Source organism: Ambystoma mexicanum, chromosome 1q, assembly GCF_040938575.1.
Source record: "Ambystoma mexicanum isolate Mex_15411 chromosome 1q, UKY_AmexF1_1, whole genome shotgun sequence".
Taxonomy (NCBI): domain Eukaryota; kingdom Metazoa; phylum Chordata; class Amphibia; order Caudata; family Ambystomatidae; genus Ambystoma; species Ambystoma mexicanum.
The window spans coordinates 244350318-244366260 of NC_090922.1; the positions used below are offsets into that span (position 1 = coordinate 244350318).

General features: G+C 47.6%; 1 protein-coding gene across 5 annotated transcripts in view; it reads right to left on the reverse strand.

Annotated features, from left to right (window-relative positions):
- The window catches only part of PPP6R1 (protein phosphatase 6 regulatory subunit 1), a 1952116-nt gene that overhangs the window by 40855 nt on the left and 1895318 nt on the right, over positions 1-15943 (reverse strand). For all 5 annotated transcript variants that reach the window (XM_069638194.1, XM_069638176.1, XM_069638186.1 and 2 more), the window contains one exon: positions 8430-8525. In XM_069638194.1, coding sequence (XP_069494295.1) covers positions 8430-8525 — 96 coding nt within the window. The remainder of the gene's footprint in view (positions 1-8429; positions 8526-15943) is intronic.

The window sequence follows — 15943 nt, forward strand, 5'->3', positions numbered from 1 at the left end:
GGGAATCCTGTCCCCTTTGCGAGATTCCTTTGTTTATTTTACTGTAGCACACATCACTTTACAGTGAAGTGCAGAAAGGGTATTATGCATCCATTTTCTTTTTCTTTTGTAACAATTCTAGTTCATTTTTATTATGTGCCTATAAAGGGTTGGCAGCGGCGGATATTTTTTTACCTTGTTTTTCGTCTTTAACTGCCTGCAATTTCATATCCAAAAAGGCTGGGCCATGCATGTTTTGCCATGTCCTTTGGACATCTCGTTCTTTGGTCTTTCTCCTGCCTTCTCAAGTCAGGAAATGCCATATATGGTAAGCCCTTTCCTGGGCTATGGCTTGAGCTTCCCAGGCACGGTAGCAATGTTTGCATGCTGGCCGGATTGGGAATGGCTTGTATGAATCCAGTACAAGACAGGAGGAAGTCTGTTGCTGAAAAGATGTGGGGGAAGTGTTTGTCTATGATTTGATAGCCTTTGCAAGTTTGAATGGTGCACATCCTTCCTTGCAATTGGCAAGCCGGGTCAGCTCCCAGATCGAATTTGGGATAAATGTAGGAATCCTGCAGCCAGTATAGACTACGAAAAGAGGAGCAACTTTCTGACGACTTGAAGACTGCTGCCAAGGTTGACCAGTTCTGCCTCCAGCCAAGTCCTGGAGAAGGCCTACCTCTCTGCAATGATCCGGACAAGACCTTTGTCAGTGTTTTAACCTTTGGGTTGATGGGACCAACCAGGTGGGACATATGTATGAAGATCCTGCTGCCAGTAGCCTTTGGAAGTGCTTCAGGCCTTTGGAGGCTTTGGGTGGCCCAGTTTTGTCCAAGGAATCTCTTGTGCAATGGTTGACGTTCAGAGTTGAGCCGTGAAACCCTGCAGGCCAGTGACCTGTGGCCTACAAGTCCTACAGCAGCTGCTGTTCTCAGTCGGGGGGAACCGAAGTGGGCTTCGACTGCACAGTTATAATGGCAGCAGCACCAGCAACGTTGAATGGAAGAAGGGTCTCCCTAAGAAACCCCTAACCCAAAATATCAGTCAGTGCAAATTGGGCTGTAGGTCTAGTGAACGCAAACAGCCCCAGGGACACCATAACCTTCTGAAATGATGCATGAGGCTTTGTACAGGCGGGTGCTTGCAAAATGTCCAGCTCCAGGGAGGTGCCCAATCCAATGGCACTTCTTAAACCAAATGCCAAATAGGCCAGGTCAGCAAATTTGTAGAACACCTCAGGAAAATGTTGTTCTTCAATTGAGTCCAGAGGTTCAAACCCTTAACATATGGGGTCCCCCTCTTTATCGAAGATTTGACCCATTTTTGAGAAGAACTCACTCTGAGATTCTGCAGCATGTTCCAGTGAAGTTCTGGCACCAAGGTTGAAACACCCGAAAGCAAATCTGAGTGAGCGGTGTGGGATTAGAGCAGTCTCCAAAGGAGGGGCCGGTTCAGCCCTGCATACGTACAGTGTGAAATCAGGAAGCACCTCTGTTGACTTCAACAAGCGTGGTGGCAATGGCTCTGACGTGGAGGCCGAAGCCACCATCACCTGTGACCCTAGTGTAGCAATCAGGCACTCTGAGCATGATTTCCTTCCACTGTCCTGGAAAGGAAGACTTTCTGGGGGAAAGGTATCTGCGTAGGTGATAACTTCTTAGAGTTTGCCTCAGTGTCCCTGGAACAGGAGTTATAGCTTTGCTTCCTCATGGGGAAGGAAGAGTGAAGTCTGAAAGCACTGTGACAGAATAATGTCTTCCTGTGCTTCCTCCTCTTATTCTTCTTTGCTACAGGAGCCTCTTCCTTTTCGTAATCACTAATAGATTGCACCCTCTTCAACAAAGGATCCAACGCTGGCAGCTATGGCATTCCTTTACTTCCTTTGTGGAGGTATGTAAACAATTGAGTGACGTTCTTCCGAGAGGCTTTAGGATAAATGGATTGGTAAGATCTGCAGTCCTTTGTTTCATGATGCCCACCAAAGTGGGTATCCAACACTGACATTTGCCTCCCGCAAACCAAGCAGGAAATAAAGCCCAAGGCCTTCAGGGTATCATACAGAAAGGTCAGCAAAAGTACGATGGTTTCCAAGCAGCATACTGAGTTCATGGAAAAAGAACCTACGGTCATGGGGAATAGAGGGCTGCATATATTTGTTTATTTATCCGTCGTGCAGCTGTCGACGGTCGAATTCTACTCCGGGCCGGCGTCGAGTGTGGAAGTTCGGTGACTCGACGTTGGGGTGGAGAAATGGGTAAATATAACAATATTTAGCAAAAGTATGGCTAAGGCCAGGGAACTCAGCGAAATGCTTCCGACCAGTATGGCGGAAAAAAACAATCTGAGGGTCCTAGATGTCGGTCTATGTACAACATGTGATCTAAGCAGATTCCACAAGCCTCAGAAATATATATATATATATATATATATATATATATATATATATATGTGTATATATATATATCTCATACATTACTCACCGTAATCGTATTTCTGATGCTTGTCTCTGCTTAGATTCACATGCTGTGCATAGGCCGACATCTAGTGGAAGCTGCAGAATATTACAGTTTGTTTTTCGAAACTCGAAAATGGGCGTCAACACAGGGTGTGCCAGTAATACTATCCCTAGTGTGACGTCCACTGTACCCATGATCCCTCACGCGTCTAGGACCCTCAGATTGTATTTTTTCTGACATGAGGTAGCATGAGGAGTAGCGCAAGTACAGATAATCCAAGCAGATAGATAGATAAGACTACAAGCATCCATGCACCTTCTCTCAAGAGGGGAAGAAGGGTGGGTCGCATGTGAATATAAGCAGATACAAGCATCAGAAATACGATTACGGTGAGTAATGTATCCCTTCTGAGGCTTGTGGAATCTGCTTAGATCACATGCTGTGCATAGATTAGCGAGCAGTGTTAGAAGGAGGTGGGATGTGAGAAGGGTCATGAGCAAATAAATGTCTTAGAACCGCTTGTCCCACTTGAGTATCTGTCTTGGAATGGGTGTCAATGCAGTAGTGCTGAGTAAAAGTGTGAATAGAGCTCCAAGTAGCTGCTTTGCAAATGGTGTCAAGGGGTACATTTGCAATGAAAGCCAGAGTGCCCCCAATGCCTCTTGTAGAGTGGGCTCTTGGCGTGAAAGGCAGAGTTTTTTCAGAAAGAGAGTAACACAGCTGGATACAGTTAACAATCCACTTAGAAATGGCACCTTTAGAGATGCGATCTCCCTCTCTGCCTGTAGCTACGGAGACAAACAGCTGATCTGTTTTACTTAGCGGTCTGGTTTTGATTATATAGTAGAGGACCCCCCTACGCACATCTAGGGTGTGTAGTTTCACCTCAGCTGAGCTTTGTGGGTCTTGGAAGAAAGCCGGAAGCTCGATGGACTGGTTCACGTGGAACTTTGAAATAAACTTCGGTGAGAACCTAGGGTGTGTACGTAAAACCAGTTTATCCTTATGAACTGTAAAGAATGGATCCTGCACTGACAGAGCCTGAATTTCACTGACCCTTCTTATAGATGTTATTGCTACTAAGAAGGCCGTTTTATAGGTCAGGTGTTTGAGACTGCTTTTGTGCATGGGTTCGAATGGGGGGCCCATGAGTTTAGATAGCACCACATTAAGGTCCCATCCTGGTGGTGGGTTTGAAATAGGAGGGTGAAGTCTCTTTACTCCTTCCATGAAAGCTTTAACCACTGGTATCTTCAACCACAACACCTTGTTATGGGAAGTGGTGTATGCTGACAGCGCTGCCAGGTGTACCTTCAGTGAGTTAAATACCAGTCCTGCATCCAGCAGGTGTAGCATGTATGTGACAATTGGGGAAGGAGTGCATTCAACTGGGTTGACTTGCTTATTCTGGCACCAGATAACGAAACGTTTCCATTTGTCAAAGTAGCAGTGCTTTGTGTTTGGCTTCCTAGATTCTTTTAGGATGTCCATACATCTCTGTGGTAATTTGAGATGTCCGAACTCTATGACCTCAGGAGCCATGCTGCCAGGTTCATTGAGTTGGGTTGGAGATGCACCGTTTGACCCTGGTGCTGGGACAGTAGGTTGTACCAGCCCGGGAGTTTGATGGGTTTGCACACCGCTAGTCTGCGTAGGTGTGGGAACCACGGTTGTCTCACCCACATGGGAGCAACTAGGACGAGCATCATTGATTCTCTGTTCATCTTGTTGGCCACCTTCCTGATGAGAGGAGTTGGTGGAAAAGCGTACGCAAACATCCCTGACCAGTTCATTCACAGGGCGTTCCCCTGGGAGTCTGGCTGGGGGAACCTGGATGCAAATCCTGGGCATTGTCTGTTTTCACTTGTGGCGAATAGAACCCCACTGAGAGAAGATATCTTCTACGATTTCTTTGTGTAGACACCATTCGTGTTCCTCTCGGAAGGGATCTCTGCTTAAAGCATCCGCCAGAGAATTGAGATCCCCTGAAACATGTTGAGATGACAGGGAGATCTTCCGTCTGAGTGCCCATATCCAAATTTTCTGGTCAAGCTTGGACAGATTTGGCGAATGAGTCCCTCCTTGCTTGTTCAGGTAAAACATGGCTGAAGTGCTGTCCATCCGGATCTGCACTGACAGATTCAGCAGGTAGGACTCGAACGCGTGAAGCACTCTGAATACTGCCAGAAGCTCTAGCAGGTTGATGCGATTCTTGGCCACTGAGTGAGACCAGAGACCCTGAGCTGTGTGGTGGAGGTGGTGAGCTCCCCACCCTGTCAGGCATGCATCGGTTGTGACAACCTCCTGTATCTCGGGATCGTAAAAGGGTTTTCCTTTGGACAGATTTTCTCTTGTCCACCAGTGAAGGCTTTGTACAAGTGTTGGCGAAACGACCACTACATCGTCCCACTGACCACTTCCCTGAGACCACTGTTTCGCCAACCATTCCTGCATGGGACGCATGCGCAGGCGCACGTGGGGGACCAGGTAAATACATGACGCCATCATGCTCAGCAAACGCATTGCTTTGCGTACTGTTATTTGGGGACCGGCCTGATATTGCGGAATTTGTAGCAGTATATTCTGAATTCTTTCCTCTGATGGAAAGGTCAACCCCTCTTGTGTGTCTAGGATAGCTCCTAGGAACTGTTTGGAGGTGCTTGGTGCCAGACTTGACTTTTTCTCGTTTATTGAGAAACCTAATTCGAAGAGGAGGTCGATCGTCCTTTGAATGTTTGTTCTGCAAATTACTGGGGTCTCCCCCGTGATGAGCCAGTCAGCCAGGTAAGGGTACACCGGGATTGCCTCCCTGCGTAGGTGTGCTGCCGCCACCGCCAGTATCTTGGTGAATACCCTTGGAGCCGAAGCTATCTCGAAGGGCAGTACCTTGAACTGGTAGTGCAGACTGTCCACCTTGAAGCACAAGTACTTTCTGTGCGCTGGGAACATGGAAATTTGAAAATAGGCATCTTTCATGTCCAATGTTGCCATGTAACCCCCCCTTTTTTAGGAGGGGGATTACCTCTTGGAGAGTAGTCATGCAAAATTTTTGGGGCTTGACATACTTGTTTGCAGGCCGTAAGTCCAATACTGGGCGCATTGTCAAATCTTTTTTTGGCACAAGGAAGTAAGTTGAATAAATACCCTTGTTTACCTGCTGACCCGGGACGAGTTCTATCACGTCCTTTGCTAGAAGATTGACGATTTCCTCACGGAGGATCTTCTAGTGGTCCAAAGAATGTATTCTTTGTCGTGGAGGGTGGTTTCGGGGACGCTCTAACAGTTCTATGCAGTATCCTGCGGACACTGTGGACAGCACCCATCTGTCTGATGTGATCACTTCCCAAGCTTGGGTGAAGTTGGAAATGAGTCCCCCTAATGGGTATACGTCAGAAGGGACCCTGAACGGAGCGTCACTGTTTTGGTGGAGGCATGCCGCCGCCTCTACTGGTGCTGCCTCTACCTTTACCACATCCTCTCTTATTACCCCTGCCATAACCCTGGGTAGACTGCTGGCTGTTGTTGTTCCATTGTGTACCCTGCCCCTGGGAATAGTTAGACCCTCTCTGGGAATTTTGTCCGCGTGGGCGACGAAAAAATTGTCATTCCCTCTCTGGGTGGGGGTTTATTGGTTAGTTGGCCTAGGGATTTGAGTGTCTCATACTCGTCCTTGGCATTTTTCAGCGCGTCCTCGACCGCCTTTCCAAACAATAGATCCGGCTCCACTGGTTTATCTATCAATGATGCTTGGGTTTCGGCTTTGAACCCAGACTGCCGCAACCAAGCATGCCTCTTGATAACAGTACTTTCTGCTATCAATCTGGCGGCGTTATCTGCGGCATCAAAGGTTGCTATCAATATGCAACCGGACACGGCTCTTCCTTCTGCCGAAGTTTGTGCCAATTGGCTTTTTAAGGGTTCTGGGGCGGAATCTACGAGTGAAGCGACTTCTTCCCACTGGTGGCAGTTTTATCTCGCCAGCAGGGTGGTGGAGTTGGCAATCCTTGCCTGGTAGGCGGAAGTGGAGGCTACTTTTCTGCCCAAGCCATAAATCTTCTTGCTCTCCTTGTCGGGAGGTGCTTCGGACGATGACAAGGGTGTTCCTGCCCTCTTACGGGTGTTTGTAACTACCAGGGAGTCCGGTTTCAGATGCCCTCTTATGTACAGTGGGTCTGTCTGGGCTATCCTGAAAAGCTTCTCAACTATCCTTCTTTGTATTGACTTAAGGATAGGGATGGCCTGGGCAACAGGTTTCCTTTCTCCTACTAACTCCTCGGCAAAGTCCCTCTCTTCCTGAGCAGCCTGGGTGTCAATGTGGAAGTGTTCGGCCGCTCTGGACAGAACTTCATTCAAGAGAGGCTGGTTGTCGACAGGGGAGTCAGTAACCGGGGGTATCTACCTGGGAATCTACCCTGCAGGTTCCTGGGTCGTCGTCCTCCTCCTCTTGGTCCTCATCATCCCCATAGTAGCCCGTCCCAGTTTGTTCTTCCAACATGCCCAAATCTGGATCCTCACAAAAGGATGGATCTCCCTCATATTGAGAATAGGGCTGTATACTGAAGGGGTCTGAAGTAGGAGCTTCAACCCAGGACTTCTTACTTGGGGGTATAGGATCCTTAGAGCCTGAGGGTGTTGACCCGTCTGGGGTATAGTAGAGAAAGTGTTCAGGGTTTTGGCGTAGAAATCTGCCAATGATGACATCCTTGACATGACTCTGTCTATGTCATCAGTAGACCATTCTCTTGAACTGGGAATGATTCTTTCCTGGAGGGCTTTCCCTGTTTTATCTTGACTAGACCTACTGGTCTGAACAGGGGTCTTTGGGATAAGAGAATATTGAGACTTGTCCATCTGTTTATGTGGAGTAGAATGTTTTTGAGGTGTGGAAGGAGGCAGAGACTAGACTGCTTCCTTTGTTGTTTTTCCCCTTCCCTGTGGGTGGAAGAGTGTTTACCCTGTTTTTTCGCCCATACGGAGCCTTTCGACGTCTGGCGCAGAGGTTCGGGGCTAGTGTCCCTATCTCTAGAGTGTGGAGGTTGGGACTCAGGAACAGTCGTTGCGCGGCCTGTTGACGCCCACATCTGGAGTGCGGACTGGGGATAGAGGTCGGCTTCGTCTTCTGACGATCGAACCTCTGTTACCTTTGGGAGCGAGGCACTCTTGGCAACAGTGGATGGTTGCCTGGAGTCATGCAGCGATCTAGATCGAGAACGCCCAGAGGACACCGATTCGGACCGTTCTCTATGTGCCTCTTTCCGAGTACTCGACGTGCGCGTCGAGTCTCGGTTGGACTTCATGTGTTTTGTGGAAGTGCTGTGGGTAGCGCTTGTGTCGCTGGGGGTCTTCCCCATAGTCGCCCTGCCGGACGACCTTCCGAGGTTGGGGACTTGCGCTTGACTGTCAATTGACGCCACGTTGCCCTCGCCATCCGAAAGCACAAAGTCACTGCCATCCCTGAAGGCGTCCTCCGCTGCCATGGCCTATAGACGCCTGGCGTGGTGGGCCCAACGCTTGATCGAACGGTCCTTGAGTGTTTTCGGTTTGAACCTACTACACGCTCTGCAGTTAGCCTCGGGGTGATCCCTCGGTAAGCAGAGATTGCACGTGGCGTGTCTATCAACCCAAGGGTACTTGCGGTTGCACTTGGGGCCACATTGGAAAGGGGTACCCTCCATACGCATCTTGTGGCAGCGGGCTAATAAGTGTAGGAATATGTGCCCCATGGTGGCTCAAAAAGCTTCCAAAGATGGCTTATGCTTGAGAAGATACAACTACAATGAGGAATCTGTATGAGGAAGGAATTATATTAGAAACAAATGTTTTCCATTTGCCAGTTCAATAGTTCTTTTCCACTGATCCTTTTCAAGCTACACAAATCTACCTTTTCAAGCTACCTTCACAAATCCCTTTTTCTGAGCAAAAGCGTCCACTAATTCAAATAACGTCTAGTTTACGTCATCATTCAGAGTAGTTTAAATAACCATAACTTACTCCACAGACTGTGCTAAAGATACTGTGGGTGATCCATTGGAGACCGAAGGAGAGTGGACAGGATGCTGTAGATTACTTGGCATTGGATTGGCGTCACTGAAAAAAAGTGAAAAAAAGACAGGAATAAGTTATTGCAAATTTATACAGGAGCTAATTGTGCATAATTATGCAGCACATGACCAGGAGCCACAACATCCCCAGACTATAAACAAAGACATGGCCTTTTCATGCTACATATCTTGTCGCTGGAACACGTTACCAAAGCAGATAAGAATGCCCATCCTGCTGTTCAGAAATGACCTTAAGGCCCTAGTCTTAAACTTTTAACTGCCATGCCCCCACACCCCCAGTACCAAGGCCTTTTTTGGTGATTTTGGTATTTCGCCATTCAATGCCTTCTAACGTTTTCTGTTTCATTAACCCCTTAAGTGCCAAGGACGAGGTATCTCGTCCTTAGCAACAAGGAGGTAATCCCAAGGATGAGATACGTCACCCTTGGCACTTAATGGGTTAAAAGAACATCTCCCTATTTCTTTTCACTCAAACAGTCCTCTCCTCAATGCAGCACGCCCTCCCTCCTCTTCTCAACCAACCAATCCCAGATCCTCGGCTACCCCCTGCACCCGAACATCTAACACACAAGGCACATTCTCTATGTACATTGTGCCTCTACTTGCATGATTGGTCTGTGCTTTATAAATCTCACAGTTACATACATACATGGAGACAGAAAAATGATTAGCCTCACATACTGCGCTCACCTTCCATTTATAAGTAAGTACAATTTATGGATGAGTAAAAGTAATGCCCTGCAGCTCGATTTAATGTTAAAAAAAATAAAAAAGTACAGAAACAGAACAATATAGTGTGTATGTTATCTTCAAACTTCGTAATCAAAGGAAACTTAACATAGCAGTGTGTATTTCAAAACGAATGACTAAGAATTTTATGCCATAAGTAGATTGCAGCTATCAACTGCCTACTTAAACAGTGGCATTTCACAACACTTTGTGATACAAAGGTAGATCGCAGGTATCAACTGCCAAAACGTGTTTCAACACACTGGGGTCGTCGTTAGGGCATAATAGTTATGCAGTGTAACATTAAGTGGTGAATCAGTGATGTCATTCAAATGTCCTAATGCCAATTAACTCTTATATCATTTGTTTATATAAATACTACAAACATATATACCATAGAAACAGTGGATGCACTCACGTGCAAACACAGTTAAAACAACCCCAAATTTGGTATATTTGTGTGCCACAGCGGAAAAAAGATGGCATAAGTATCATGCCCCGACGACGACCCCAGTGGGTTCAAACATGCAGAACGAGAACATGTCCGGGTCACTTTCTGAAATGAAGAACGCCACGACTTCCAAAGACAAGAATTTTGAAAAAATGTATGCCATTTTAGGAGAATATCAAGACAAAATTAAGTTAAGGAAGTTTCGTAAATTTTAATCGTGATGAGAAAGATTATCTTAATGATCGTGTTTATATCTTTCAGCCCAAATATGATGGAGATGAACAGGTTACTTCTTACCTGGTAACGTTCTTTCGATGGGATGTTCCTCCGACGTATTCCTTATCTTTGATAATAGATCATCTCCCAGCTTGCTGGCTTTGGAACATTTTTTCAGTAGAGGGCGCTGCGCATCGACGTCCCTCGAGCCGATGTCCCTCGACAGCCTCCGTATCGGCGCCGACGTCATCACGCGTATAAATAGACTTGCGCAGCGTCCGTTGCTCAGTTCCGTTTTGACGTTAACAGTTGTTTTACATGAATTGGTTATTGACCTTGAAGGAGCGTAAGCTGCAACCACAAGGGAAGTGTTACTGCAGGGATGGATGGGAGGGACGATAAGGAATACGTCGGATGAACATCCCATCGAAAGAACGTTACCAGGTAAGAAGTAACTTGTTCTCCGAAGGGATTGTGTCCTCCGACGTATTCCTTATCTTTGATAGACTCCCATAGCAGTGGTGTGTAATTGAAGGTGGGAGTAAAACGCCATGTTTCCTTTTAGGAATGAACAGAATGTAATACAGCTTTGCCAAACCTAGTCTCTTGACTAGAGGAAGAATCCAGGTTGTAAAATCTTGTGAAGATATGTGCTGACGACCATGTGGCAGCCGCACATATGTCTCGAACCGGAACCCCTCTTTGGAGGGCCGAGGAGGGTGCGATACCCCTGGTTGAATGAGCCCTAAGATTTTGAGGAGGCTCTTTCCCTGCTAGTTTGTCACATTCCAGAATGGCCAAAATAATCCATCTGGAAATGGTTTGTTTTGTTATTGGTAGTCCCAATGTGTGCCCTGAGTAACCTACAAACAGTTGGTCTGCTTGCCGAATCCTAGCAAGTCCGCTGATGTAAAAGCTTAAAGCCCGCCTTGGGTCCAGCCTATGTAGCCTTTCTTCCTCTTTCCCCGGATGGGGAGGCGGATAGAACAAAGGTAAGGTCATTTTCTGAGTGATGTGGAATTCAGAAACCACCTTTGGGAGGAAATTAGGCTTCACCTGTAGGACAACTTTGTCTTTATGAAAAATTGTATGAGGGCGTTTACAAGATAGAGCTTGTAATTCGCTCACCCTTCTAGCAGATGTTAAAGCCACAAATAAGAGAGTTTTAAGGGTGAGAAATCTTAGCGAACAAGAGTGGAGTGGTTCGAAAGGAGTACCCATCAGGAAATTTAAGACTAAATTTAAGTCCCATAAAGGAACCTGGAACAGTCTTGGAGGATAGACATTAGTTAATCCCTTTAGAAATTGTACTACTAAGGGTAATTTGAAATACAATGGCTCCTCTGCAGTGCGCTTGAAGATCGATAGCGCTGCGAGATAGCCCTTCATAGTGCCAACTTGAAGGCCTGAATTTGCCAAGTAGAGTAGAAAGGATAACACCGTTGGTGTACCACTTGAAAAGGGGTTGATATTCTCTTCTCTACACCAGCTGCAAAATTTGTTCCAACACAGCGGTATAAAGACTTTGTTGCTGGCCTTTTGGCCGAAAGCAACACTTCCATGATGTCATCAGGGAGGTCCCAATCCTTGTATTTCAACCTTTCAGAAGCCAGGCGTGAAGGTTGAGGGTTCTGATGTCTGGATGGAGAACCTGATCTCCCTTCTATGAGAGAAGATTCTCCTTGAGTGGAAGACGAATTGGAGGGCAGACGGACATGTCCAGAAGGTCCGGGTACCACGTTCTCCTGGCCCAGTCTGGGGCAATTAGGATCATGCCCCATGAGTGGAAACTCCCAGTCCACTACGAACGCGTCCCCTAGAGCTCCTCTCGGGAGAAATTCCCTTGAACAAAACAGATCGCACTTCCGTTGGTACGGGTGGCGAATAGATCCACTTGAGGGGTTCCCCAAAGGGCGAAGATCTCCTGAAGGAACTTCCTGAGCTAGTTCCCACTCGTGGGAGACTGTGCCATGCCTGCTCAGAGCGTCCACTGTCAAATTCATCTCTCCGGCTAGGTGTACTGCCGATAGAGAGATTCCTTCTTGAATTGCCCAAAACCAGAGCTGCATTGCCTCTCTGCACAGTGGCAGTGATCCTACGCCTCTTCTTTTGTTGAGGTAGTGCATGGCCACTGTGTTGTCCGTCATTATCAGGACATTTTTCCCCTTTACACATGGCAGAAAAGCCTTCAGCGCTAGTCTGATTGCTCTCAGCTCTAACAGGTTGATATGTAGTCTGGACTCCGATGGAGACCAACGACCGCTGATGGTAAAGTCGTTGTTAAGGGCTCCCCACCCCGTGAGTGAGGCATCTGTGACTACTGTTATCTCCGGCCATGGTTGCCAAAACAGTTCTCCCTTCAAGATGTTTTTCTGGCAGGCCCACCACTGAAGGTCTCGAGCCACCTTGTCCGGAACCTGAAGGAGGTCTGCCATTCTCCCTGAGAATTGCGACCACTGAGTTCTCAGTGCCCACTGAAGAGATCTCATTCTCAGGCGAGCCTCTGGCACAAGGAAGATGCAGGATGCCATGAGGCCTAGCAACCTCAAAAAGTCGAAGGCTGGGAGACGTTGGGCATTTTGAAACTTGGTGACCATCTTCAGAATATCTTGAGCCCTCACCTCTGGTGGCGAGGCTTTTCCCAGGGAAGCGTCCAGGACCGCTCCAATGAACTGGAGTCTCTGTGACGGTATCATCTGTGACTTCTTTAAATTGAGGGAGAAGCCCAGTTTGTGAAGGAAGTGGCAGACATAATCTAGCTGAATCTGAGCTTGTTCCGGAGATACAGCTCTGATCAGTCAATCGTCCAGGTAGGGGTAGACGTGAATACCTTCCCTCCTTAGACTTGCAGCCACTACCGACATTAGCTTGGTGAAGACCCTCGGGGCGGAGGTCAGCCCAAATGGCAGAACTCAAAATTGATAAAGAGAGTCGCCAATTGCGAACCTCAGGTATTTCCTGTGTTTGAGATGGATAAGCATCCTGGACGTCCAGAGATACCAGCTAGTCCTGGAGCTGGAGGGCCTGAAGGATCTGAGAGAGAGTTACCATCTTGAACTTGTCCTTCCTGAGAAACTTGTTCAATTCTCTTAAGTCCAAGATAGGTCTCAGTCCTCCGTCTTTCTTCGGTATGAGAAAGTAGGGGGAGTACCAGCCCTGGTTCCTCTCCGCTACAAGTTCTATGGCACCTTTCTCTAGCAGGTCTACAATTTCCTGCAAGAGGAGCGGATCTGGAACTTTCAGAGAGCTGTTCCCCGGTGGAGGACTCTGAGGGATGCGCAGAAAAGGCAGGCAGTAACCTTGGGCAACTGTCTCCAATGCCCAAGCATCTGACATAATAGCCTGCCATTCCGTCAGATGTTGAGTTAACCTGCCCCATACTGGTGTCTTGTGAGGAAAGTCCTCAGAGCGGTTTGGAGGCGGCTGATGCAGATGCCGAGGGTAAAGATGCACCTGCTGCTGCTGCGGCTTTTGTATTTTTAACCAGTCCACCTCGGGTGAATTTTTTCTGACCCCTTTGAACCGGCTGTTCTTTGCCTCTTCTGAATGCAGAATAGAAGCGAAAGGACTTACCTCTCCAAGAGGTTCGTGAGGGGCGATATGGTGTCGAACGGATTACAGCTCCCAGGGATTTTGCTGCTGCCTTTGATGTTTGAAGCTTTTCTAAACTGTCATCTGCCTTCTTACCAAACAAGGAAGAGCCGTCAAAGGGCATATTCAAGAGTCTGCTTTGCACATTTGGAGCAAAACAAGACTTCCGCAACCAAGCAAATCTCCTGGTTGTTGTACTTGCCGCCATGGACCTGCTGATGCTGTCAGCAGAATCGATGCCAGCTTGAAGGGATTCGCACATAGCTTCTTTACTATCCTTGATGTTGTTTAGGAACGCTTCCCTTTCTTCTCCCTCTGGGAGGCAGTCAGCCGCTGATGAAGCACACTCCCAAAGTGTGTGGCTGAAACTTGCGAGCATACAAGTAGCATTGATGGATTTCAACGCCATGCTACATGCAGAAACAACTTGTTTGGCCATAGAGTCATATCTCCTATCATCCCTGTCATGTGGAACAGTAGGGTAAGCCGATTTACTACCTGATGAAGTAGCTGCCTGAACAACCAGACTCTCCGGATTTGGGTGTTTGGATAAATATTCAGGGTCAGCAGAAGACACCCTATATTTAGCTGATAATTTTTTGTTAACTGCCGGGATTACCTCAGGTGTTTCCCAGTTTGCCAATATTCTCCTTTGTAATGCCGCATGAAATGGCACCACAGGATCCTCCTGTGGACCTTTGACCAAGATGTCTGTGAGGTCGTCTTGCTGAAAAGCAGGCGAGGGTGTGGACAACCCCATAAACTCTATTATCCTTGCCATCAAGGTTCTATAAGGGGTTTCAGCATGTTCCCCTGGGTCTGTTCTGGCAAATTCCACTTCTGGGGAAGTGTCCAACCCACTTGCTTCCTGTAAGGATTCTTGGAGGTCTTTCAATTTAACTTCCTCAGAGGTAAATTCCTCTGGTACAGGAGTTGCAGATCCCTGCAACTCAAAAGGTCTTTCCTGATTCGAATCCTCCCCTTCTTCATAAATAAGTAAGGCTCTGGAGTGATCAGGTCTTGAAAATGGTATAAATCCCATTTCTAGAGCAGAAGCGGCCGAATTTGTCATGATTGGCTGAGAAAATGTCGACGTCGTCCCCGCGGACGTTAAAGGCTTCGAAGCCATCGAAAAAGGAGTCGAAAAAGGTGGTAGAGGCCTCGAACTCGAGAGTATCGGAATTCTACTCGAGGTTGTAGACGACATTCTCTTGATCGAGGCTCTGGGTATGGCCACTGGCTGTGAGGTGACCGTGGGTTTGTCCTTTCTCGGCTTCGAAGACGGCGTCGACTCAACTGACCTGTGCGTCGAAGCACCCTTCCATAATGCCGTTTAAGACGCCGATCTATGCGTCGAAGAGATCTTCGACGATGGCGAAGACGCAACTTTGTCTTTACTCGAGGGTTCGTGACGCTCTCGAGTGGCTTCTTTCGACGGGTGCTGCGACTCGCGGCGTTTTGATTTTTCGGGTCTTTCACCCAGGGTATCACCCTCAGCAGTCTTCGAGGGGGTCGAGGCCGCTTTCTCAAAGACGCTAAGCATCTTTTTCCGGAATTCCTCCCACTCAGCCTGAGAGCTATGTTTTGTGGGGCAGGAGACCCTTTTCGGGGAAACGGAAGACGAGGAAGGGGATCTTCAACGTCTCTTTTTTGAATGCTTAGATCTCGAAGAGTGATGGGAACTGATTTGAGACCTAGAATAAGAATGTCTTTTGTGATGGCGAGGAGACGAATGTCTCGACTCCGCCAAGGAAACTTTCGAAGAAGTTTTAACCGCCTTAACTCTCTCGAGCTTCCCCTTACGCTCCTTCAAGGCTTTCGCCGTCATGGGCATGCAGTCCTCGCACTCCGAACAATGGTGCTCAACTCCCAGGCACCACAAACAGATCCTGTGAGGATCCGTCAACAACATTTTCTTTCCATAGTCTCGACATTTTTTGAAGCCGGACCTTGGAGTCGTCGGTTCGGATGAGGAAGCCATCGAGTACGAGTCGGTATTCACGAGGAATAATGAAGTATATTTGACTGAATAACTGAGCAACGATATTCTGAGGCCCCACGAAGCACGGAAAAACGGAACTGAGCAACGGACGGTGCGCAAGTCTATTTATACGCGTGATGACGTCGGCGCCGATACAGAGGCTGTCAAGGGACATCGGCTCGAGGGACCGCGCAGCGCCCTCTACTGAAAAATGTTTCCGAGGCCAGCAAGCTGGGAGATGATCTATTATCAAAGATAAGGAATACGTCGGAGGACACAATCCCTTCGAAATGTCTTTAGTCAAAACTCCAACGGTCACCCCTTACACATCGGATGCTGACTCAGACCCCGAGACTAACAACCCAGTTCAAGATGGATAGGAAACCCAATCAGCCCTTGATACTGCTCGACATAACAGGAGAGGTTTCTTAGCAGAAATAAAAAGATTTAAAAAAAGGCAACCAATCCAGTTACA